Genomic DNA, 27,708 nt, shown 5'->3' with positions numbered 1-27,708 from the left:
GGGCAAGACAAATCTTGGACAGAAAAGGAAAAGTAAGCCCTGAACACTGAGCTAAGATTAAAACTTTACAGAAAGAATTGGAGACAGAAGTATGGGGCCAGAGTGAAGATAGCTGAATCCTCATCTTCCGCAGAAGTCAACAGAAAGTGCCTAAAACTGAAATGTCAAAGGACAGCAATATAAGCATATCATTTAGAGCCATGATGGTAAATCAAGCCTATCAGCTAAAAAGAGGAAGTGCCTGCTTTTAGGAAATGATGTTTTCACAGCAACTTGTATAACTATTTGACTTCTAATGATTGCATGTATAAATCCAATAAAAATAAAAACTAAATTTTAAAAACTCAATTGGTTTTTTGCCCTTTACTCTCTTTCACAGCCCTTCCAATAAAAAAGAAGTTCAATTTTAAAATTCCATAAAACAGCTAGGTAAGGTGGAAACTGCATTAGATGTAGTTTTCACCATTTTAATCAAATGATATTTTAAAACTGGATTAGAAAGGACGTAAACTATAAGCAAACAAAAGCAAAAGGAAGCCAGGTATAGAGCAATGACAACATCGTAAGCACCTTACTGTTCACAAAATACTTCCAAACGTACCCCTAATTCATAAAAATTCCCAAAGGTGGAGAAACTAGGGATCAGAAGGTTACTAACTTACTGTAAGAATTAAGAGAAAACAGACTTATGATATTACTCTTAGCATAATTCTAACAGCCTTCCAGTAGAAAAATTTTAAAGAATATTCCCTCCTCCTAAAATGACAAAAACAAAACAGATAACTGATAAGAATTTGTTGAAGGGAACTTCTCCCTAGTTAACAAACGAAACACCAGGCTTCCCTGGTGGCGCAGTGGTGGAGAGTCCACCTGCCGATGCAGGGGACACGGGTTCGTGCCCCGGTCCGGGAAGAGCCCACATGCTGCGGAGCGGCTGGGCCCGTGAGCCATGGCCGCTGGGCCTGCGTGTCTGGAGCCTGTGCTCCGCAATGGGAGAAATGACACACCGTAGGGAGCCTACCACCAGATGAATTGTCAATGGTAATTTTTTTGGATCTGTATCAACTAGAGGGAAGAAACACAAAATGTTCCTAACATTCTTACGATAAAGCAGCTCTGAATACAGGTCGTGTCTAGGAAAGAAATAGTAGGATTCCTACCTGCTCAGGCAGATGGACAAAAGTCAGACAGGGAAGTAACATGTACTGAGCACCTACAAGGTGCCAGGTACTATTCCAGGCCCTGGGGATAAGAAAGGGACATGATCCCTGCCCTCATAAAACCTACTGATCAGCAGAGTTGAAAGAAAGAAAGACACCATGAGAAATGTGATTAAAGTTCACCCAGGAGTTAATCTTAAGCAACACCAGTGAAAAGACAATTCCATAAAAGAAAACCTGTCTACATCTTAGTTTCCATATCCCAGAACAGGAGGTAGTGACTGAAATGAAGATTATTTGTAGAACTTTGGCCAAGATGCCTATACCGAACGGCTCTCTCTATTGCTTTGAACTAAAGCAAGCGGGGTGAAAGCTAAGGTATCGAGCACAGCATCCATGTCTGAAGAGAGAGGCAAAACACTGAAGCTCCAAGTACTTGAATGTTATTCCTACAGAATAACTAAGAACCAAGAAGACAGACTGCAGACAGACCGCCTTGAAAGTTACTCCTACAGGGGAGATAAATGCCAGCGTGTAACTGCTGAGTCAGACCAAGGAGTCAAACCCCTCCGCCCTGCCTTCTGACAAACAGGGTTCTCTGGAACAGGGGTCCCCAACCCCCGGGCCATGGACCGATACCAGTCCGCAGCCTGTTAGGAACCGGGCCGCAGAGCAGGTGAGCGGCGGGCGGGCGAGCGAAGCTTCATCTGCCGCTCCCCATCGCTGCCCGTCGCTCGCCTTACCGCCTGCACACCGCCCCCCCACCCCCCGCCCGTCGAAAAACTGCCTTCCATGAAACCAGTCCCTGGTGCCAAAGAGGTTGGGGACCCCTGCTCTGGTACGTCAGCCCTACTCATCCACACAAGGCAGGACTTGTTGGGCCAGGCATGGAATTCACCTTGAAGCAAAAGGAGTGGCTAAAGACCATATACTTTAGGCTCCACCTTCCAAAGAAATTTATGAGAGCAACAGTGGCTGTCATTTGGAGGACTACTAGAAGAACGCCAACAAGGCTACACAAAAATAACTTCCAAAAGCATAATACATTCACTTTAAAGAAGACTGGCACTTAAATCCTGGGAACCTCACTAGTCCGTTAGCCTGTTCACTACACCTTTCTCCTTTTTTTACCCAGGCACTCTTACTGTCAATCAATGGTTTTCAAAGCATGTTTCAAGAAATCTGCAGAGGTGCCCCACAAACCTGGAGGGATGACCAGACGGAAAGACCAGACACATCAGAGTCTGGAACCCCAGAGCCATTCACCACAGGTGTCCAATTCATCTGTTTTATATTTGGGGTTTCAGAAACAGACTCACAGACATAGAGAACAGACTTGAGGTTACCAAGGGGGAGAGAGTGGGGCAGGGATGGATTGGGAGTTTGGGATTAGCAGATGCAAACTATTATACAGAGAATAGATAAACAACAAAGTCCTACTGTATAGCACAGGGAACTATATTCATTACGTGTTAAACCATAATGGAAAAGAATACAAAAAAGAATGTATACATAGGGACTTCCCTGGTGGCGCAGTGGTTAAGAATCCGCCTGCCAATGCAGGGGACATGGGTTCGAGTCCTGGTCCGGGAAGATCCCACATGCCATGGAGCAACTAAGCCCATGCACCACAACTACTGAGCTTGAGCTCTAGAGACCGCAAGCCACAGCTACTGAAGCCCACGTACCTAGAGCCTGTGCTCTGCAACAAGAGAAGCCACCACAGTGAGAAGGCCGCCCACCGCAACAAAGAGCAGTCCCTGCTCATTGCAGCTAGAGAGAGCCCACGCGCAGCGACGAAGACCCAACACAGCTAAAATAAATAAATAAATAAATAAATAAATAAATAAAACAACGTACATATAACTGAATCACTTTGCTGTGCAGTAGAAATGAACACAACATTGTAAATCAGCTATCCGTCAATAAAATAAATTGAAAAAAATATGTATTGGGGGTTTCATCCAAACACAGCCCTTGAAAACAAGATTCCAGTACTTAAATTTGAAAATCTTTTAATTCTAGGTTGTTTATACCTTGTTAGATTCCTAATGGTTTACCAGGTAGTCATAAATAAAATAGGGGAACAAATAAATTGGTAAGAATAAAATACGTCTAAAAACTAACTTTAAAAGAAAAATGTTAAAATGCAACTTAAAAAGTCACTTTTTAAAAAGAACAGGGACTTCCCTGGGGGTCCAGTGATTAGGATTCAGCACTTTTACTGCCAGGGCCTGGGTTCAATCCCTGGTTGGGGAATTAAGATTCTGCACGCCACACAGCGTGGCCAAAAATAATAATAATAATTTTAAAAAATAAAAAATAAATTAAAAAAATAAAAAGAACAAATGTAAAAGGGCACTTTTTAAGTTAATCAGAAAGTCAAATGTGAAATGTTAAGAAAGAAAGTATCTGGACCAAGAGGTGCTTCTAGTTTAGTGTTTTTCCTGGATTATCTGAACCAGTTCAGGGTATCATCTTTTAGAAAACATAAATTCACTCAAGGATGTCAGGAATTTTATATGAGAACTTGAAATGCAACTGAGAACTGTTATGGTACAGCTGTACTATGGAATATTATGCAGCCTTTAAAAATTATGTTTAAGAGTTTTACTAATATACTAGTAACTGCACAAATCTTATTACAAATTTTATTACTTTGGTGTAATTAGTTTAAAATGAAATTTATCAATATTTTCACTTATATCTCATTTTTAAGATTTTAAGTATTCTCCTAGATTTTCTTCTAGTGCTTCCAAAGTTTCTCATATTGAGCTTTTCAAATCATATGAAGTCTATCTTGTGAATGTATTAAGTACAAACTTACACTTCTTTATTTCTTCAAATGGATAATCAATTATCCCCAAATCACTGACTGAATAATCTACCCTTCTCTTACTGGTCTGAAATGCCACTTTTATAATATACTAAATTCCCATGAGTATATAGTCTGTTTCTTTACTCATTCTTCTATTCCCTCATCCGTTTAGATATTCCTGAACCAATACTACACTTAATTATGATAGTCTTAGATGACATCTGTTAGGAAAGTCCCTTTCATTTTTCTTTTGCAAAATTTTGACTATTCTATTTTTTTCAAACGAGTTTCAAAATTAGTTTATCAGGTTCCATGAAAATCTTACTGCACTGACATTACAGGATGATTTATCAATCATTATTTATGACCCCACTCAGTTCCCACAAAATATGGAATTACCAAAAATGACAGACATAATTTAAAACAGGTGTTAAAAAATAAAAGCCAAGAATTGGTGATGTTTGGCCAATGAAAGCTATCACAGTGAGGCATAAAACTTGGCCCTTGTCTATGATAGGCATGGCAGGAAGAAAGGTCAGACTGACTTACTTCACTCTTATGACCCAACAGAAAAGGAAGCAGTTTGTCAGGACAGGAATTTTTGCTAGTCCTGAACTAGGAAATGTAACCCTTCCTAAGGGATAAAAATAGCAGATGGAATCCTCAATTTGGGGGTGAGGGTAAAACAAGATTTTCTTTCACTTGGCCATTTCCAGCATCAAATGCTGCTAAAAGCTATGATTTCAGCATCAGAGGCAACTACCAAAAACTCAGCAGAAAACAGAAATGTCAGTTCAGCTGTCACGGAGTAAAACACAACTGAGTTTACTGACTCAAATGTTTAGTTCATTCTCACTGCAGTCACACGCAATTTCTAGGCTGCTGCCCAAGGAAACAGAACAAGTTACCTGACGGTTTGCATCACAACAGCAAGACAGCAAACACACATCTATCGGCTGCAAAATTTCACCCTCCCTTTGATATGTCACCTGTTAGCATGAATATTTTTTTTTTTTTTTTTTTTTGCGGTACGTGGGCCTCTCACTGCCGTGGACCCTCCCATTGCAGAGCACAGGCTCCGGACGCGCAGGCCCAGCAGCCAGAGCTCACGGGACCAGCCGCTCCGCGGCATGTGGGATCTTCCCGGACCGGGGCACGAACCCGTGTCCCCGGCATTGGCAGGCGGACTCTCAACCACTGCGCCACCAGTGAAGCCCAGCATGAATATTTTTAAAGATGAGAAATAGGTGATACATTTTTCAAGACGTAGTCTTTCTTACCAGTTCCATCACAATTCTACCTGGCCCTTCAGCTGGGGCATTAAGGTGAAAGCTGTGATTTGGCTTCTATGACCATAAGGTGAAGGTTATGGCTCAACTTAGTTTTGAAAAACTAACTTCTTACATTACAAACAAATTAACCTTTTCAGATCTGTCCCTTAGATACTGGATGTAGCTCTTTAAAGTTTCTGTATTTTAGATCATATTATAGCCATTAACCACTTGGGATTTTGCTTCTAACTATTTCAAACATAACAACTGAAACAGCCAACAAGTTTTCATTTCTACTGTGTTCATTCTCCAGTACAACAAAGGCAGCAAAATTACTACTTATAATGTCTGAGAAAAGAAATAAATACTTCTGAATTTAATTCATTTATAAAGCTTCCAGCGTAGGCTTATATGTGTTTTTATATGTGCCTAAGTTTTAGAAAAACATTATGATCTCAATAATGATGCAATACTTAAAACACAGCTTTAAAATTTAGTAATTTAGTCACTGTTTCTTACTAAAATCTAGAACTCTATCTTTTAAAGGAAGAAGCTGAGTTCCATAAACTTTTGTTTCAAGGTTGTTGTGAAAGGAATTTTCAAAAGTTTTTTGTTCTGTTACAGGGATTTGGTCATTTCTCTGCCCATCTAATTGTCATTTTCAGCCAGTCTTCAAATATTTTTGTTTTGACTCAATCTCTGGATAAAGTTTTTTGTTTGTTTGGGGTTTATTTTTTGTTGTTTTTTTTAAATTTTCAACAGCTTTATTGAGGCTTAATTTACATGCCATAAAATTCATTAATTTCAAGTATGAAACAATCAATGATTTGCAGTAAATTTATAAAGTTGTGAAACCATAAGTTTGGTAAACTTCAAGTTGACTATAATACATAAATCTCTTCTATGTGGCAGTGGTCAGGGCTTTTGCACTGACTCATAGTTGCCTAAGAATGAATTTAAAAGTCAGCTCTCCTTCCTCACATACATTTATGGCCATTTATCAGAAAAGCATCATAAACTGACCTATCCACAATGTCTGTGATAAAATGTCCCCACTTCGATGTGTGCCCTTGAGTAATACAAATCCTGTACAACTTTACATGGTGGTCCTGCTTTTCTTTAAATGTGAGGTTTAATCAGAGTCCCAACAATAAAATACACTGAATTATACACTTCAAAGTACAAAACAGAAGTCTCACATACGGTCCCTGATCTTAGAGAACATCTAGGCTAACTGAATTAACAAGTACAAAACATGGGGAAAATCAACCCACTGTATAATAGACTCAATGACGACACAAACAGTGGAATCAAGCATCAGTGGCAATCCACCACCCACAGCTAAGGCGTGTGAAGAGAACAGAAGGTCGGAGGCGGGACTCCAATGGGCAGGACCTGGATATTCAAAAAGATGGAAGTGGATATGAAAGTCAGGGCACCTTCAAACATCAAGCTGCTTTTTCTTGCTACTTGTCTTACTCATTTTGATCATCCAGGAATTAAGATAATTTCCTCTTTATGGGTAATCTGGGGTTTGCCCAAGTCTAGGTATTATTTTTGTGCCCCAAAAGGGAGAGGAGAAAACTGGGGCAGTGTAGTTTACTGAAAGTCTATGTGGGATTCATCATCAGAGGACCTGGATTTAAGTTCGGCTCCACCAATGACTGTGTGAATAATTTAATTAACCTTTCTGGGCCTCAGTGTTCCCATTTATAAAAGAGTAATACCTGTATGACAAGGCTGTATAGAAGTTACACGAGATCTGAGATCACGTGTACAGAAAATATCTTTTAAACTTTTAGGTAGTAAGTTATTCTTAGTGAGTAATCAAATTTTCATCCATCAACAGTCTTGAAATTCAGATTTCAAGAACTATATTACTATGTATTATTTCATGAGCACTTAAGAGAATAAGTCAAAAATATAAGACACTGGACTACTTTCTTTGCGGCGGGGGAGAGGGAAGGCGGAGAGGGAGAGAGAGAGCGAGAGCGGGGGTGGGGGGGAGAGGGACAGGGGGAGAGAGAGAGAGAGCGTGGAGAAGGTGGGGGAGAAAGAGATTAATTGAATGACTGATTTTAGGTGACAGGAGATGGCTATGTGCTAGTTTATCTATAATTTTGCTATAATCTTGCTACAAAATATGATGCTGACCCAAACTGTCTTTTGCAGTTCCTTGCCCAATATTCTTGGACTGTCTGAATTCACACATGACACTGACTGACTCTGCAAAGAATTCTATTTTAATTAATTCATGTTAATTAACCTAATTTTCTCTTTTGAAAGCCAACTGCTTCTTTGGGAGAAAAAGTTTATTTGGAACTTTATTCAACAATTTATTTACTTATTTAGAAACATTTTTAAATGGTTTTAGGAAACTTTATACCTATACTTTTACATCACAGACAAATTTCCACATGAAACTGGTACAGCGAGGTCATCTTTGTGGTACACTTTAAAATTTAATCCCATGGCTCTTACAGAACTCAAGTATCCATTTCAGACTATGAAACAATCAAGTTTTAGTGGGGTTGAAAGCTCTTCTTCAAATGAATCTGCATACTCAAAGCCTGAAAAGATATCATTTTATAATTTTTTTTCAAAGTAGGAGAGGAGAGAAGGCCACTGTAAAGCAGACTGGCAACCATAAAGCAGACTAGCTGTTGGGAGTGGAGGCCTGAGAGGGGCCAGCCGAGTTGGTGCCTTAGTTGCTTCCTTAGATGATCAGTAAATGGGGGGCAATCTGGGAACCCGTCTCCCAGGACTTCGGTGAGGGGGCTGTGAGATAACACAGGGAGAGAGCTGACGTCAGTGTCCAGGCCCTGCTCTGTCTGAGCTAGCATCACGTATAGTATGAATCAAACAAAAGCAGTGCTGACTTCAACTGCCACTGGTGTCAGAGGGAAAACAACACCTAGAGGCCTGACTTTGAACAAATTAACTTCTTCATTACAAATGAGTTAATAAAGCAACTGAAATCTTAAACTGGACCAGTAAGACTGCAAATTTTGTAATTTCAGTTTTAATGAATGTTAATATTTAAAGGAACAATAAGAAAATAATTTCTGAGTGACTATCTGGCCGGGTCCTTCAACTCAGGGCCAGTACTCCCCTCGAGGTGGCCTTGGGTCCGTCTCACCCCAACTCGCCACCACCAGCCCAGGGTTACTGCACCATCCCTGGAAGTTCCCCTGTACCCACAACTCTGTGAATAGTCCTAATTACCCTTATCTGACTGGGTCATCTGTTTCCTGTTGGGACTCTGCATCATACAATGGCTTCACACTCTAACAGTCCAGAGGAGTTCCCACATCATGACATGCTTTATGCTTTGAGTATTATCTTTGGTTTTCTTTGCTATTTGTTGTTTTTGTATTTTTTGACTATCAGTGATGTTTACTATTTTTCATATGCTTATTAGGCATTTTAAATTTCCTTTTTCTGAAAATCACTTATGCCCTTTGCCCATTTCTCTATAAGATCTTAGATTTTTTTTTAATAAGTTTGAATGATCTTCAAATATACCTGTCATTTGGATGAAAGGAATAAACATGTACTTGACTTAGCTTAAGCAAGAATGGGAGTTTAAGGACAGAGGGGTATCTCTCATGGAGCCTAAATGAAGGATTCAGCTGAGTGTTGGGAATGGACTAGAACTAGGGACTGGAGGGTCACAGTCAGATTGGGGAGTCCTCTTGATCCATAGTTCATTTCTCCTTTTCTCTGCATGTCAGCGTCATTCTGCTTTATCACTACAAAATGATTTGCACTGCTTCCTGGTCCACGGGGTAGAAAATGATCATTACCCAACAGCTCCAAGTGTATAACTCCACTATTCAAAAGGGCGGCCAGCAGAGATGGCAATCCTATACCCAATTCCAAGTTCCTCGGTCAGGTGACCAGTTGAATGAAAGTCATGTCCTACTAAGATGGCCAATTCTGTTATAACTGTGTATTTAAGAGCAAAGGAGTTTCGAGAGAAAGCAAGAGGACTAGCAGAGACCACAAAGATGTTTTCTAAAGTTTCAAAACCAAGAGCATTACCATGCTAAACTATAATAGTAATAGTTTTAATGGTCACTGCTGTGCCTACAAAGACCTTTTCTAAGATCCTATAGCTTTAAGTAAGCAGGATAATTATTAATATTAAGGTATTTCACTCTAATTCAGTTCCAAAGGTACATTCAGGTAATATAATTACTCTGTAAGAGAGGTTAGACTTGGATGTTCCCACATAATTGCAGGCATCACAACTGTCGATTACAAAACTTAGTCACTGGCACGAATTCAGACTTCACTAATTAAATGGAGGCACAATCCCACTAAATAAACTAATTAAGTGAAACTGCCTGGGTTCATTACAAAGTGACTTTCATATGTGAAGAAGGGCTACAACCTGTTAAAAGAGCACTGGTGCTTAAAGCTCAAATGGACACCAGTTATGAGCAGCACGCCTGGGTCACTTCCAGGCAAAACCTCACAGCAAACATTCTAAACCTGTAAACCTTCACAGAAAGATTGATAATATCATACAAATAAAAGGCCAAAACACAAACCACCCCAACTAAATAGTTAATACACTATGAACAATCCAAAGCCTTTTCTTGGTGGAGAAGGCAGACGGTAACAGGTGGTCAGCAAGGGAAGAACAGCAGTGGATCAATTCTGAGCTAGCTGTTTGGGTTTATCAATCCTCAGACTGCAGCAGTTTCTGACTCTGTGAAGGATATCAAAGGCGGTATACGTGAGGGACCTCATAGAGATGAAAGGAACCTCAGAGTTCACCTCTGCTGCCCTCCCATTTTGACCTGGACCCCACCCAGGTTCCAACCAACCCTACTTAAGCCTACTTCTTGGCTTCTCAATAATCCACGCCTCAGCATCCTATCTACTCAGTCTAACTTCCTCATGCACTTATAGGTCTCACACTTCATTTTTTAAATCTCTCTCTCTGCTTTATCTGTTCTCATTTGGGTTGCATTCTCTGTTCCTAGAACAGTCAAGTTCCCTGATCCCTGGTCTAGACTACAGCGTTGTATTCAAAATGACCACTCCTTTACCAGTGCCTCAACCACAGCCTGGCCTCTGTCTCCCGTCCCACCTTGGCCTGACCTGTGAGTGCAGCTGCCACTTCCAAGTACTGCACAGGTGTTACCTCACCCCTCCTGTGAGGCTTATCAACTTACTGCCTGTAAGCTCCAAATTCACCCTTTTTCACTGCTCTGTGAAAATGAATCTGGGTTCTTCAGATATTTTTCCTTTGCTGGTTGGCACTAAAGTCTTGTCCGTAGGGGTGCTGAAGAGACACTGAAGGAGGAAAAGGGGGTTTGCTTCCTGTTTCTGGTGTCCTCACTGAGCAGACTCCTGCAGCAGGGAAGGCTCCTGCAGCACCAGAGGATTCTCCAGTGCTTCTTTGGCTTCTGCTTGAGTTCCTCTAGTAACTTAAGAGTCCTGTATTTAAGGACAGTCTATCCAGTCTCTTCAATAAGCGATGCTGGGAAAACTGGAACATGTAAAAGAATGAAATTTTCTCATTCCATATACAAAAATAAACTCAAAATAGATTAAAGACCTAAGTGTAAGACAGGAAACCATAAAACTCTCAGAAGAAAACGTACCTAGCGCATTCTTTGACATAAGTCTTACCAATATTTTTTGGATCTGTCTCTTCAAACAAGGGAAACAAAAGCAAAAATAAACAAATGGGACCTAATCAAACATAAAAGCTTTTGCACAGCAAAGGAAACCATCAGCAAAATGAAAAGACAACCTACTGAATGGGAGAAGATACGTGAAAATGATATTTCTGATAAGGGGTTAACATCCAAACTATACAAAGAGCTCATACAACTCAATATCAAAAAAACAATCTGATTAAAAAAATGGGCAGGGCTTCCCTGGTGGCGCAGTGGTTGAGAGTCCGCCTGCCGATGCATGGGACATGGGTTCGTGCCCCGGTTTGGGAAGATCCCACATGCTGCAGAGCGGCTAGGCCCGTGAGCCACGGCTACTGAGCCTGCGCGTCCGGAGCCTGTGCTCCACAACGGGAGAGGCCACAACAGTGAGAGGCCCGCATACCGCAAAAAAAAAAAAAAAAAAAAAAATGGGCAGAAGACCTGAATGGACATTTTTCCAAAGAAGACAAACAAATGGCCAACAGGCACGTGAAAAGATGTTCATCATCACTAGTCATCAGAGAAATGAAAATCAAAACCACAATGAGCTATCATCTCACGCCTGTCAGAATGGCCATCATCAAAAAGACAACAAATAGGGCTTCCCTGGTGGCACAGTGGTTGAGAGTCCGCCTGCCGATGCAGGGGACATGGGTTCGTGCCCCCGTCCGGGAAGATCCCACATGCCGCAGAGCGACTGGGCCCGTGAGCCATGGCCGCTGAGCCTGCGCGTCCGGAGCCTGTGCTCCGCAACGGGGGAGGCCACAGCAGTGAGAGGCCTGCGTACTGCAAAAAAAAAAAAAAAAAAAAAAAAAAAAAGACAACAAATAATAAAAGTTGGCAAGAATATGGAAAAAAGGAAACCCTACTACACTGTTGGTGGGAATGTAAATTGGTATGGCCACTATGCAAAACAGTATGGAGGGTCTTCAAAAAATTAAAAATAGAACTATCACATGATCCAGCAATTCCAATCCTGGGTATAAATCAGAAGAAAATGAAAACACTAATTCGAAAACATATGCACTCCAATGTTCATGCAACATTGTTTACAATTGCCAAGATATGGAAGCAAACTAAGAGTCCATCAACAGATGAACGGATAAAGAAGATTTGGCATATACATGCACAATGGAATATTACTCAGCCATAAAAAAGAATGAAAAATTTCACTTGTGACAAGATGGATGGATCCTGGAGGGTATTATGCTTAGTGAAGTTATGTCACACAGAGAAAAACAAATACTGTACTTTTTCACTTATATGTGAAATCTAAAAAATAAAACAAATGAACATAACAAAACTGAAACAGACTTGCAGATACAGAGAACAAACTAGTGGTTATCAGTGGGGAGAGGGGTTGGGAGAAGAGCAAGATAAGGAAAGGGGATTAAGAGGTATAAACTAGTAGGTGTAAAATAAGATACATGGACTCTCCTGGCAGTGCAGTGGCTAAGAATCCACCTGTCAATGCAGGGGACACAGGTTCAAGCCCTGGTCCAGGAAGATCCCACATGCCGTGGAGCAACTAAGCCCGTGCGCCACAACTACTGAGCCTGCGCTCTAGAGCCCGTGACCCACAGCTACTGAGCCCGTGTGCCACAACTACTGAAGCCCGCACACCCTAGAGCCTGCACGCTGCAACTACTGAGCCCATGCACCGCAACTACTGAAGCCCACTCACCTAGAGCCCGTGCTCCGCAACAAGAGAAGCCACCACAATGAGAAGCCCGCGCACTGCAACGAAGAGTAGCCCCCGCTCTCCATAACTAGAGAGAGCCCACGTGCAGCAACGAAGACCCAACGCAGCCAAAAGTAAAATATAAATAAATTATTTAAAAAATAAAATAAGATACAAAGATGTAAACTACAGAACAGGGAATACATTTTATTATTCCCAATATTTTATAATAACTTTAAATGGAGTATAATCTATAAAAATATCAAATCACTATGTTGTAAACCTGAAACTAATATAAGACTGTAAATCAACTATACCTCAATTAAAGAAAAAAAGCATTCTATGCATTGGTGGACAGGCAGAATATATCTAGTTTCTTAAACTAAGCTGAACTCTGCCCTCCTATTCTGCCCAATCTTAGGGGTAATTTCCTTGCCCTGAAGCAACACAGAATGACAAATATTTCACATAATACCTTCTCAGGTGTTTGAAAACAGATTTTGCTTCTTCTTTGCCTTCTTTTTCACCAGATTAAAAATATCCATTCCCTGAAATCATCTCTGATATAAATCCTTAACACCTTAACTGCCTTCTGGATGCACTTCCCTGCCACCAGCTTGTCAGCATCCCTTCTAAAGCACTGCCCCTGTAACAAAACATAAGGCCCCGATGCAGTCTGACAAGCCTGGTGCAATGTAATGGGACTATCACTTGCGGTGATTAAGACTCTGCACCTCCCTTCAATCAGTTAGGAGCCAAACTAGAGTTCTGGAAATTCAACATTCAGAGGTGGCTTGTGGGTGAACTGAAACTCCCAGATCCCCTGCACACAACTAACTACCAAGCAGGATTTACTCATCCTATACTTTTTTCCTCCATCAAGAGAGACTGCCTTCTTCTAGCACTGCTAAATTGTTTTTTTCCCTACTATTCTTAAAGCAATAGCCCAGATTAATCTGCTGCAGTATGGAATGAGAATAAGAAGCCTCCAGTAAAAGACAATTCCATACGACCTAGGATGAACTTTTATGTTTGGATACTGCCAGGCCAGGCACAGTTCAAAATATTGTAATATGTTCATTTTGGTGATAATATTTCCAATTATATATATTTATATATATCTTATATATATTACATAATATTATATATATACATACACACACGCACACACACAGCCCTTTGGACAACTCTTTCATTGAAGGCTCATTTAATGTTTCATAGACAATATAGTGTCCAAGTTCAAGAAATGTAGAGGAATCTATGACAATCTAGCCATTTCATTATATAAAACAATAACTATGTTGAAGTGCATGAAAAGCAATGAGAAAGGAAAACGTTTCTAATATTCCAAAGTCAAAGTTACACATTTAAGACTGATCAATAGTGATATCCAAGCCTGACAAATTAAAATTAAAAAGCCTGTGATTAAAAGGATGTGATTAAGTAAATAATGTGGTGAGGAGACAATATACAAGGTCCTACTAATAAATCTCTTTCTGAATATGCCCTGAACTATAGTAGATTAGTCTCACTATTATGTTATATACTAAGATACATTTAATTCAAAGACTCAGCATCTTTCAACCATCCTAAGCATCTACTTAAGACTTCCCTTTTTTTAGACCATATTTATAACAGGCTAGCGTACAAAATGCCACTAAGTTCATATACTAGATATGCATGATCTTTTATAACTTTCACTATTGCTCCTTTATCTATTAATCACAATTCCTCTAAAGGAAGTCCTTCCTTAAGACTATATTGTCAGCATCTTCTCTCAACTATACTTCTTTTCCTCCTTATCAGGTGTCAGTGCACAAACTTGAATTCTGGCTTCAAATCCTAATTGAACCATTAGAATTTATTTCTCTCTCTTCCTTAGCTTAGAGTGTACAAGTGAGACTACACCCTTTCCTACTAAGTTACAGCCCCAAGGGCAGCTTATAATGAAGCCAACGAAGTGTCAAATGTTCCTGTTCTAACCTAAATTAAAAATGCTGAATTTCCACCATGTCCTTTTTAACTTTTCCAGGGAGAAATAGTTTCCCCGTAAATATCTACTGCTGAAGAACTCATACAGACGAAGCACAGCAGAGCCTTGAAAATTCAGTGCTCACAAAAAGCAAAACTGTCCTGTTTCTAGTCAAGGGGAATGCAGCAGAACATCTAAATGTCCACTAAAATCCTATCTCCCTTCTTCCATGGTTACCAAGTGTTCACTGGAATGTGGCTCCCAGCCACATTCTACATCTCTCAGCCCCCTTGCAGCTCAATATGGCCATCTGACCTGTTCAATGAAATATTCAATGGAACATGAACATAAGCGTTATGTGACACCTCCAGGCCTAGCCTGAAACCCCTTGCAAGGCTAAAAAAACCCTTCCATGCTCTTTTGAGTTTGGAAGCCATGTGTTGAAGACGACAGAGGAACTGGTCAGCTTAGGGTCCCTGAATGACTGTGGAGCAGACCTACTGCTGACCTGAAAAGCTACCTCAGAACCATTTCCTGAGAGAGAAAACTGACTTAAAGAATACAGAAGTTCAAGTACTATTGAGTCTTTTGTTTCAGCAGCACAGCTTATGCTAATCAACAGAGATAATAGAAAACTCATTAAAAAAAAAAAAGGTTTGGGGAAAGAAAATGGAGGAAAACCATACATAATGACTGTAACCTCTAATGCTGGGTTCACATGAAAGACAAACGGTGCCCGTGGTTAAATAATTCCAAAGAGAAATAACCTACTGGAATAAATGCCTGGGCCAATGCACGGCCTCTTGAAGATTGCTCAGCCAAGTCTTCACCTCTTCACCCATCACGTCACCTCTCCCACAGGAATAAGAACTCACCACAGGACTCTGACTCTCCCCCTGATTTCAGACAGCAGCTCATTATCTTAGTCCCAGCTGTCCATTCTCTTCCTTCTCTCACGTGCCAGGCACTGTGGCCTCATGGTTAGATGTAAGCCTAATAGTGGAAAACTGCTAGAATTCCTACACGTCTTCACATTCCTCCTCTTGTTTGTCCAGTGTACCAGTTCCTGTTATTTCAGCTCCATGTACAGTGACTATGACTTCGTGACTGGTCCTCATTAATGTACTCACTTGCCTCATCCCACTATACATACACCGAAGTACTAAATCCAAATTCATCTTCTAAAATAACATTTCTATTACTACTGCCAAAATCTTGATATAGAGTCTACAGATCAGGGGCTGGCAAACTACAGCTGGCAAACGGGCTGACTCTGGTCCGTTGCCATTTTTGTAAATAAAGTTTATTGGAACACAGCCATGCCCTGCATGGCAGCTTTTGCACTGCAACGGCAACACTGAGGAGCTGTGACAGCTCATAGGCTGCAAAGCCTAAAATGTTTACCACCTGGACCTTTATAGGAAACGTTTACCAACACCTGGTATAGACCAACATCATTTCTCAGAAAGACAATGGCAGCTATCTTCTTATACCTCACTCATTTAGCACCACTACAAGCACCTGTACTAGCAGAATAAGAAAAACCAAGATATATAAATATATATATATGGTGCCAAAATTTTAAAAGATATGGTACTTACTCTTCAGCAATTACTAGTGTCCAGAGAAAAAGAATATTCATGAGGGGGAGCAGGCGTGCTGGTAAGATACAGACACAAAAAGCCCTGATGTAAGGGAGTGTACAAGTACCAAACGAGTAGTAAAATGAGTCAACTAGGCAGACACAGGAAGGAAAGATGAGAAAAGAAAACGGGCAGAGGGTCTGAGTATACATTTTTCCAAAGAAGATATACAAATGGCAATATGTACAGGAAAAGGTGCTCAGCATCACTAATCATCAGAGAAATGAAAATCAAAACCACAATGAAGTATCTCCTCATACCTGTTAGAATGGCTCCATTCAAAAAGACAAGAAATAACAAGTGATGGTGAGGAGGTAGGGAAAAGGGAACCCTTGTGCACTGTTGGTGGGAATGTAAATTGGTGCAGCCACTATGGAGAACAGTATGGAGGTTCCTCAAAAAATTAAAAATAGAACTATCATATGATCCAGTAATTCTATTTCTGGGAAGTGGAAATGAAAACACTAACTGGAAAAGGTGTCTGCACCCCCATGTTCACTGCAGCATCATTTATAATAGCCAAAACATGAAAACAACCTTAGTGTCCATCAATGGATGAATGGATAGAGAAAATATGGTGTACATATACACAGTGGAATATTATTCAGCCATAAAAAGAAGGAAATCCTGCCATTTGAGGGGTGGGTGAAATGGATGAAGGAGGTCAAAAGGTACAAACTTGTAGTTATAAAATAAATAAGTCCTGGGGATGTAATACACAGCATGGTGACTATACTTAATAATACTGCACCGTATATTTGAAAGTTGCTAAGAGTAAATCCTAAAAATTCTTATCACATGAAAAAAAATTGTAACTATGTATGGTTATGGATGTTAACTGGACTTTTTGTGATGATCTTTTCATAACACATACAAATATCAAATTATTATACTATACACCTAAAACTAATGTAATGTTATATGTCAATTCTATCTCAATTTCAAAAAAAAAAGAAGGAAAGATGATTTCCATCTAGTAATCAAGACATGTTTTATTTATGAAAATGGTGAAGCCAAGGTCAGACTTCTAACCAGGAATAGAACATGGGCATGGCAGGTGGAGACAGCACAAGGTAAACTGTTATTTATGCTCTATAAAACATATTCCATCCACGAATTGGTTGTTTTTCAACTTCAGGTTTCAACCATCAGTAACCATACTTTGGGCTTCTGTAGTGCTGCTTTCTGTGAGCCTCCAATAGCATCGGTCTCATAATGCCTCTGGCTTTTCTCCTTTTTTTTTTCTTTTCCTGCTCTTCTGCTTTAATCCTTCCATTCAGAGACTTCTGGTTGGGCTGCTCTTCCACTGGACAAGATAAGGCACAAGCTAAGCTTGTGTAACAAAGAGACATAAAAGCACACGGGACTCAAGAGAGAGGTTTGTTTTTCTGGTAGGTAGGCAGTTGAGGGTAAGAGGACATTAATGCCATCCAGGGATGCAGGTCCCTTCTATCTAGTTGTCCCAGCATCATCTAGAGGGTTATATGCCTCCACAGGGTCCAGGCTGGCTCACCCCTTCCACATCTACAATGCAGCCCATGGGAGAGAGTAAAAGGTAGAAGAGAGAAATCAATTTCCTAATTCAGGATGTGAACAGAAATTACACTTCTAAGTCACATGAGATATCCAGAACTTGGTCACATGCTAGCTGCAAAGAAGGCTGAAGAACGTAGTATCTAGGAATGGTCCGATACACTAGAGCTGGAGTGGCAAGATTAGTTATACCTGAGGAAATAGGCTCGGAAGTGAGAGGATTTCTTGTATTTTTCAACATAATGCATCCCCGATCTAATTTTTTAATGCAGTGCTCCCCAAACTGTATCCTGTAGACCACTCTCTTGGGAGAAGTTACTAGGAATGCTGTGGAGTAATAGAGATCTGTGATCAACCTCCTTCCTGCTCTCAGATCATCCCAATGCCCATTAGCAAAAGTATGTAGTGAAGGAACACATCTAACTTGGTATGGCTTAACCCAGAATTCTTCAAACTTATAAGAAGAGGGAATTTGTTTTTCTGAAACATCTATTAACATCCTAGGAGTCAATGTCCTACAGGATATCAGTTTGTGATACAGAGTTTAATTTAATAAACAGAATTCCTATAGGTTTTAATATGGTGTCTAAAACTCTAATACAAGTCAAATCAAGGACCACACTTCCCAGAGAACACTTCCTGCTGCCTCATCAGAGTGCTTACTAGACCCCCAACTCCTTTCAGATTCCACCCTCTGTGCTTATGCCCATTCTTCCTACTCCAAATATGTCTGCTAAGCCCTTCCTTACCCTGCTCTCAGAGCTTAGTTGAAATCTCACCTCTTTTCATCTCTCCAATTTCTAATGATGTTTCTTCTCTGAATTCTTTTAGTATTTATTGTCTCTGATATTTGACTCTCAAGAGCCAACTGGTGAATGAACATGTATGTATCTCTTTTAAGTGTCTTGTCTTCCACATAACTTTTAAGGATCTTCTCTGCAAGCTTTCAGACCTAGCATGAAGCACCGCAACTCCTCCACTGAGATCTCAGGGCTTAGATAAGAGTCGAAACCCACTTTAGACACAAGGGAAATATGAGCCATTAAAATGCGACAGACCAGGGCTTGGCTCTGAAAGACCAAAAGCATGAGAAGTGGCACCTACATCTCAGAGTAGACGAACCTAACACCAGGATGGGGGAAATAGAAGCCAAACTTTCAGCTAAAACATTTTGAGGAATCAAGCCAGAACCAGCTCTTGGAGCTCGTGAGGGTGACGGCAGCACAAGTTCAGGTAGCGGCTGGAACCTCCACTGCCATCCTGTTTACCCCCTCTGTCCCCAAAGTCCAGAAATGCTGGGACAGTGGCATGAATCTTCTGGATTTATCAAAAGTTCCTATTTAAAGACCTCAGATTCTAGGCTGTACAGTAAAAGAGATGAATGGCAACCACTATACAGGTTTACTGATCCAATATTTGAACATTCAACAGTATTCAATACATTTTGCTATGTACCCTGAAGGCACTCCCTTAACCAGCCCCCAAGTTCTGGAAGGCCAATGGATGACAATCTTACTCATGGCAATTCCATGCTCTAGAGGAATATGCCCCGCTTCTGCAGTGGTAATGGGGGCCTTGTAATAGGTAAAGGTCTGCATGTTTCTTAATGTCAAAAATGATATTCTTTTTTGGGGGGGGGCGGTTTCCAAAAGGTTAATTTTATATTTTTCCCAGGAAAATATAAAATTGTATCTTACAAATAAAAAGTTTGATAATTGATTTTAAAATTACCATTCTAGCTCGTGCACTACAACTACTGAGCCTGTGCTCTGGCGCCCGCGAGCCACAACTACTGAGCTCACGGGCCACAACTACTGAAGCCCACGTGCCTAGAGCCCGTGCTCCGCAACAAGAGAAGCCACCACAATGAGAAGCCCGTGCACAGCAACGAAGAGTAGCCCCCACTCGCTGCAACTGGAGAAAGCCTGCTCGCAGCGACAAAGACCCAACGCGGCCATAAATAAATAAATAAAATAAAATTACCATTCTAAATTATTTAAGTTTTCATGACTGAGCTTTTAGTACCAACACATAATTTTTGGCAATCACAAAACAGCATGTCACAAAACAAAAACCAATATGATCTAACACTCTGAGAATCCCATTTAGGAAAGTCCTCGTCAGTGGAGAAAAGCGCTGCCTTCCCCACATATAAACAATCATCCTAAATCACCACCACACTTTCAGAACACCCAAGAAAACACTCATACACCAGGTTGTCCTTACAGAATTTATGTTTCACTAAACTATGTTGATCATGTCCTTTAAAAATCCTGATGTGGGGGCTTCCCTGGTGGCGCAGTGGTTGGGGGTCTGCCTGCCGATGCAGGGGACGCGGGTTTGGGCCCTGGTCGGGGAGGATCCCACGTGCCGCGGAGCGGCTGGGCCCGTGAGCCATGGCCGCTGGGCCTGCGCGTCTGGAGCCTGTGCCTCGCAACGGGAGAGGCCACAACAGTGAGAGGCCTGCGTACCGCAAAAAAAAAAAAAAAAAATCCTGATGTGAAAGCATATCTACAACAAAACAATTAACCAAAATATAACTGAAGATTGCTGCTTTCTTTCACTAGAAAATACAATACATACAAAGATTACTTTGATTAACTTTAAAAAATCTTCCATATTCAAGCCTCATATCACAAAAGGTGAATAATAACGATTTAGGTGCCCTCCCTGGCTAGAGTCAGTGGGGAAGAGAAAATTGAGAAGTTCAGACCTGAAGAGAATACACCATTAAGGAGTCTATATGATATTTAGCTCTTTATCATCTATTCCTTCATTCCTCTACCCAACAAGCATTTATTACGCACCTACTGTGACGGGGCAGAAGCCATCAGAGATAAGGAGAAATTTGGGATTGACATGTGTACACTGCTGTAGTTAAAATAGATAACCAACAAGGACTTACTGTAGAGCACAGGGAACTCTGCTCAGTATTCTGTAATAACCTAAATGGGAAAAGAATTTGAAAAAGAATAGATACATGTATATGTGTAACTGAATCACTTTGCTGTACACCTGAAACTAACACAACATTGTTAATCAACTATATGCCAATATAAAATAAAAATTAAAAAACAAACAAAAAACCAAAGGGCTGAGAGAATCCAGGTGGGAAAATCATATGAACCCAACTAACTATAATACAGGGTAAGATGAAGTACTGCAGTTACCGTGGGAGTGAAAAGGAAGGTGTAATTAATTCTGCAGGCAGAGACCTGCAGAAACCACATAAAAACTGGGGTGAGGTGGGGGTGGGTAGGTATTGGAACTCAGCCTTGGGGATGAGAATTCAGGAAGGTGAAGAGGGAGGGGGCAATGCTGCCCAGGGAACATCATAACCGCCACCAGGGACAAGCCACAAGGAGAGGTATTAGTCCATCGTGGCCAGATGTGGGCCTAGCAGGGCATGGAGTAGCAGGTGGGACTGGAGGGATGAAGCCACACGATTTCTGGGTCAACTGTTGCTTATGTTTTACAGCTGGCTTACCTTGGTTTCGGTAATAACAAACCCACAAAAGCGTATTTACAAGGTCAAAAGAAACCATACTTTCTCCTGAAAAACGAAAATTGCTTCATGATGCGTTATCTGAAACATTCCCAAAGCAGAGTTGCAGAAATGAGTTATCAGACTATAAAATGTCACAACAAATATCCTCTAGCAAGGGCTTAGACAGCCAATGAATGCTATGCTGATCTGTGTGCGCACATTTTCTCAAAAAAAATTTTTTTCAGGTTTATGGCCACATTACTGTCAGTCTCTCTAATAAAAATGCACACTTGTATTCCAGTTGCATTACTGGCGGAAAAAGCAGTTATTCATCAACAGCTTTTAAAATCCCCTCTTCAAATAGCCCACTCCCCTACTAGGGAAGCTCATATACCAAAACAAAATATTTAACAAAAGGGACAGCCACACATGAACACACACACACACCAACACACACACAGTCAGAAAAACAACAAGAATTCATCAAGAAGAATGATAACTTCTTTCCTCCAAACAGGTTCAGGGCATTTATTATTTACTGTTATGCCTAAGAGGTTGAAAATAAGCAAATCCATCTTTTGGTCCCAGAAATGAGATTTGAGCAATGCATTCATTATAAAAACACTCCTACTACAGCAAAATAATTGAGAGTTCCCAGTGGAGTTAAATATTTTGGGATTACCACCTGTGTCCACAGCACTTTTATAAACCAAACCGCCTTCTCAACCTGGTAAATACCGTAAGACCCTCAGACAGAACCCAGATTCATGGTGTGACCCTTGTCAATCTTGAAGACTTTTTCCTCCCTTAAGTCTGCCACAATAAAACCTTGTGCACCTGTCAGTTTCTTGATATGAGGTGCAATGTTTTATGTTACTTCTTGTTTCTGCTCACAGGCTATAACAATTTCAACTCGAGCTCCATCTCTCACCTCTCTTTTCACTGCTCCCTATTTCTGGCCCTCAAATGAGAGATATTCTCTTCAATGGACTTTGTTGATAGTGCAGATTTCACATATCATTTCTCACCAGTACTGTGAATCCTACATTGAGCTCTAATTATCCTCAAAAGAGCTGCCAAACAAAAGCCTGCACTGCATGCTCTCCATTCCTGCAAACTAAGGTTAAAATGATGTAAAATCAAATAACATCATTTATGAGTTAATTTACATAGGAAACTCAGAATTAAGAGATTTAACAGGACTTAGTAGTTGACCCAAACTCGATTTTTACCCAGGTGAGGAAAGTGGAGGTAGCAAGGAAATAGGAAGATTTAGAACAGGTGAGGGTGGTAAGAAGAAAAAAGGTGAGAGGAGAGTAACCACCACCTTTAAGAGACAACAATATTTGTCAATTAAATTAATATTTAATAAATTAAATATTAAATAAATTATTTAATATAAACAAATATTTAATAAATTAATATTAATTAAATTAATATTGTCAATTAAATCTCAATTAAAACAAAAAGAGAACCATAGCATCAAAAGTAGATTCTTAGAGCAACTCAATTCAGTGCAGTCAGTATGTGTGGAGCACTTTCTGTGAGTGAAGCACCAAGGATACCATGAACAAGAAGCCTGGTTTGCCGCGCTTCCACCATTAACTACTTAGAACATATTTGTTCGAACACCCAAGAGCTGATTTTTGAAATTTAATAAAATCTTATTTATGCACCACTTTTTCCCATTAAAAGAGATCACAGAAAAATGAGTGAGGATATGAGTGGAGGGAAAAATGAAGGCAGAGAGGATGAAACCATAAGTATGGTAAACACATAAAAGGCATGTCACAAGGTCTTAAACATTTGTTAGAAGGTGGGTTGAAAATCTGACCGTAAGCTTTCTGGCAGCCAGTGCGTAGAGAGAACACCCGTGGCTGTATACCTCACTGCATAATAAACCCCAAATCAGTTCAGGAGAAACCCAATTCTAAGACTAAGACTAGACAGCAGTTTCTTTCATGGGTCCTCGTAAAGGTACCTCTTAACTGCCTACCAAGTTTCATAGGCCTGTTTCTTAAAAGGTATGCCAATGAGGAAAGTTTAGTAAAACATTTGGGTGAGGGATCCCATACCACACAGTCTAAATACCTAGCTCAGAGAACAGAGCTGGTATTTGTTTTAAAAACCAGGAAAATTAATACTGTGGTAAGTTAAATGGGATCAAAAATTAGATACTTCTAGAATATAGCTAAGATAATGCTATTTTATTATCTATTGGTTTATAGCCTATACGTTAGGCCAAGACATCTACTATATAATGGCTTTAGAGTTCTAATGCTAGATTCTCTTGAATAAGTGACAATTCACAGTTGAAATCACTGGCAACGACAGAATTAAGTATTAGAACAAGACAATGCATAATTCCTAAGAGAATACTATTATGCCATGCTCGCCCCATGTCAAATAAATTCCAATTTATTTTTAAAGGGGAAAAGTTATTACAATCATTAGTTACAACTGCCACTTTACTGGCGGCCTAAGATCATAAAAGAGGATTTTCAGCCATTAAGACAAACATTCTGACACTGACAATATTTTATTATTTTATAATATTTACAACACGCGGTAAAATAACAAAATGGCAATTTTAGAGATGGAAAGGGCTTTTGAGACCACTTAGACAAATCTTGTTTTTAAAAGGGAGTAAAACAGGCTCAAAGTAGACTGAACGACTTGGCTAAGTTCAGGAGCTAAGTGGTGGCAGGGCCGGGTTAGCCCTCAGATGTCCCAGTTGCCTAATACCAACTGAATTAGCTGCTCATTTCTATTCTATGAAGTAAATACATCTGGTTTATATAGCTATTAGATTAACCAATATTTAGCCTCTGGTTTTCTACCGTAGCTTCATAGGGACCTCATTCAATAAATATTTATCTGCCAAGCCACAAAATGATTTCCCAGCTTAGAGCTTGCTGTAAAACAGGATACTGTTAAATTGCAATAAACAGTAAAGTAAAACAAAAACAAAAATAAGCAAACAAAAAACCCAGCCCTAATACCTACGTGCTGGGAAGGTAGTAATGTTTAACATTTAATAGACAAACCGGTCTCAAATTACTTTGAGACCAAAGCATCCATGTCTTTTCTACAATGTAAGTACAATCACCAATACAATCACTGTCCTCAGGAGAGAGCTCTGAAACGAGGATTATAGTATACAACGTACCAGTTACAAACACATGAGGTAGAATCATAGGAACGTGTCAAACGAGGATGACATGTTTATTAAATTCAAAAGATGAAAACAACTTCTAAATTAACATTTGGTGGTGGCATTATAACATGTATATGCTTTGTTTCTATGAGTTAAAAAAAAAAGCACACTCAATACTTAAACTTCTCTGCAAAGTACACCTGATTTTTAAAAAATTTTAAACATAGCCAATGTAGGGACCCAAATACTGTACTGGAGGCTTGAAATCACATCAGGGAGTCTCTCCAACTAAGTAGCAGAAGAACCCAATTAAGAAAGGCACAACCAGGCAAGAGCTTTCTGTTTAGTGATAATTTATCAGGCACCATGATCACTCAAAGCTGCGTCCTGGAGAACAAGACAGGCAGCAGGAGCTGTGGATTGCTGGGACAACCACTCAGCCACAGCCCTGCGGACAAGCAGAGATGCTGCGACTGGAACGTAACCATGGACAACAGGCCATGCCTTGGCCAAAGGTAATATGGCGTGCTCTGGCTTTCTTATGCTTCAGACTAAGACTTATCCTTCAGACATATGTCCTTTAAAAAGCAATTCTGGGCTTCCCTTGTGGCGCAGTGGTTGAGAATCTGCCTGCCAATGCAGGGGACACGGGTTCGAGCCCTGGTCTGGGAAGATCCCACATGCCGCGGAGCAACTGGACCCGTGAGCCACAACTACTGAGCCTGCGCGTCTGGAGCCTGTGCTCCGCAACAAGAGAGGCTGCGACAATGAGAGGCCCGCGCACCACGATGAAGAGTGGCCCCCACTCGCCGCAACTAGAGAAAGCGCTCGCACAGAAACGAAGACCCAACACAGCCAAAAATAATAAATAAATAAATAAATAAATAAAAATTAAAAGAAAAAAAAGCAATTCTGCTATAGTAAACATACCCATGTTGACAAACTTCTTTTCTACCCCAAAACACTGGCAATTACTCACCTACCATGTGAAGCATAAAAACTGTCTATTTTTCAAAATCACTAATTGCTCCTGTAAGGCACACTCCTACTTTCAGAAGAGGCCAAATATAATTGGGAATGCTTACTTGAGATACTGTTAATGACAAGTCCTTTCAAGCTAGGATGTTATGAGCTGTCAGGTCACATGTATCACTTCTTGTTTTCCTGCTGCTTTCAGAGGCTCTAGGGATCTGAATGTTTACAGCAAAAATGTATGGAAATAACACCTGTCTTTAGCCACAGGACTTTTCATATCAAATGGGGCAATCACAAAACAGTGAGACCTTAGAATGAAAGATGTCCCTACAACCAGTTAATTTGATTTGCAGAAAATGGTTTAGTAGCCCTAGCTAAAACTCCTAGGCAGCCAGGATATTTCTGTCAGTTTCTTTATGGTACAATTTCAAAGAGCATATAAAGAAGCACACTCAAAGCTTCTCTTTATTCTTTGGGGGTCTTTAATCAGACAAGTGAAATGATGGAAACATTTCTATTTCTAAGGTTCAGCAAATTGACTTAATAGCATGGACAGTCAAGACCTAAAACAAAAATCTGCAAATTAGAAACAGTCAAACATAAGGCTTCTTAAGAAGATTCCCCTATGATTAAGCCTAATAAGCCCCACTGTATCATTTTCGACCTCTTTTAAAAGAGTATCCAATTCCTGCTGGGGCATGTAATGGCACTACCCTGGATAGCATCAGGTGGGAAACATGGAGAAGAGTTTAGAGTTGATAATCTGAGAAAGAGCAGCCAGTCTTAGGATCCATAAGCATTCTACTCAAAATGTTAAATAGATTTAACAGAAAAGTGAATCAATCATTTAAGTTTAAATGGTGTACAGTGAAGGGGGTTCCTTGTATTGGGTTGTTTTACTGTTTGGTATATCTTTGACTGTAAAGTGCAACATTTATAATAAAAACACAAATTTCACAAAATGAAAAAAGCCTCACTCTCCCATTAGTCTATTAAGTCTACCCTTTTACATTTTAAGAAGTTTGCCCCTGTCCTAGTTATAAGGAACAAAATGCCCTTCCTCATCCCCTTTCTAACATTCAGGGAAGGCATTTTAAAAATGCACTTAAACACTTCTTCCACCATTCCAAACTCTGAAGCCCTGAGAGATCTGGAGGGGGAAAAAAAAGAGAAAAAATGAACAGGACGTGAAAGTGACAAGATACTGGTAATGACATCGCTTACTTTCTGCTTTTCTTTCAAACTGCACAACTAGAAGAAAAAATAAATCTTTTCCCGGTTAACAATCTGAAACTGATTTATGAGGGTGGGGAGCCGGTGCTGGGAACTAAAACGCAAAACTCGCCCTCCGCAACCGCGCACACCTGGAAGGCTCTAGTCTAAAGGCTGTCTTTCCTCATCAGGCTCAGAGTCAGGGCTCCTGGGCGCCTGTCAGGCTCCATCACAATCCCAGTCACAATCAGTACTTTCCCCCGTCTTCCTGTGTCTTTTTTAGTGCACATCCACTCTCCTCCCTCCTCCCAAGCGACGGCTCTTCACAGACCACAATACAACTGTGTCAGGCCAACCGTTACTCACCAGCACACACTCATGATTCCCCCGTCTCTCGAGTCTCGGAACAAAACGCGAATTTTTCTTCCCTCTTTGAAAGGGAGGTGCTCGCGGTTTTCAGGATGGAAATTCCACTCTCCTACGACAGTGCACACTCGGGGCACTCACTCTGCTCGCGCTACCGTTTTCTTAGCCCTTTTCGGCCATTTCGGCACCGACGATCGAGCCGACAGCAAAACGGCTCTGAAAACTTATTCAAGACCGTAGTTTGGACGCGGAGAAACTGCCTGCCGGGGTAACTGTGCTGCTCCCCGGGCCGCAGCCCCATGGTTCCCGCACCCCAACTTAACCGAGGTGATGCGCCGGCGCAACGTCCTTTCCTTCCTGGCCTTTCCTTCCCTCGGCCCCTGGGGGTGACCCCGGGGCCCACTTCCGCGGCCCGGGCGACCACCTGTCGGGGGCCTCCCGCGCGCGAAGCCGGGGAGCCAGCAAAACGCAGTGAACGTCCCGGCCGCTGGGCTCTCGCTCCCGCGGAAGTTGCCCCACGCAAACTTTTCCAGCCGCCTCCCCCCAGCTCCCCCCACGACCACGGCGCCGGGTTCGGGCATAACCTGGGGCATCGGCGGTCGCGGATGCGTTCGGCCTTGGGTTCCTGAGGTCTGCAGCAGCCGCGCGCGCCAGGGCCAGGGGCCCCTCCGGAGCATCATTCCGCCCGGCGCGGCGCTCCCGCCCCAGTCAGCGGGCCATCCTCCGAGCCCGACGACTGAGAGAGGGCGTTCCCGGTG

The 27,708-nt window shown here is 41.0% G+C and overlaps 1 protein-coding gene across 1 annotated transcript in view; it reads right to left on the bottom strand.

Annotated features, from left to right (window-relative positions):
- The window catches only part of MCUB (mitochondrial calcium uniporter dominant negative subunit beta), a 91,060-nt gene extending 63,352 nt beyond the window's left edge, over positions 1 to 27,708 (bottom strand). The window contains 1 exon segment of the mRNA XM_081225625.1: positions 27,535 to 27,708. Coding sequence (XP_081081751.1) covers positions 27,535 to 27,630 — 96 coding nt within the window. The 5' untranslated portion in view covers positions 27,631 to 27,708.

Source organism: Mesoplodon bidens (assembly GCF_964165515.1).
Source record: "Mesoplodon bidens genome assembly, chromosome: 1".
Taxonomy (NCBI): Eukaryota; Metazoa; Chordata; class Mammalia; order Artiodactyla; family Ziphiidae; genus Mesoplodon; species Mesoplodon bidens.
This window is presented reverse-complemented; position numbering and strand designations above follow the sequence as displayed.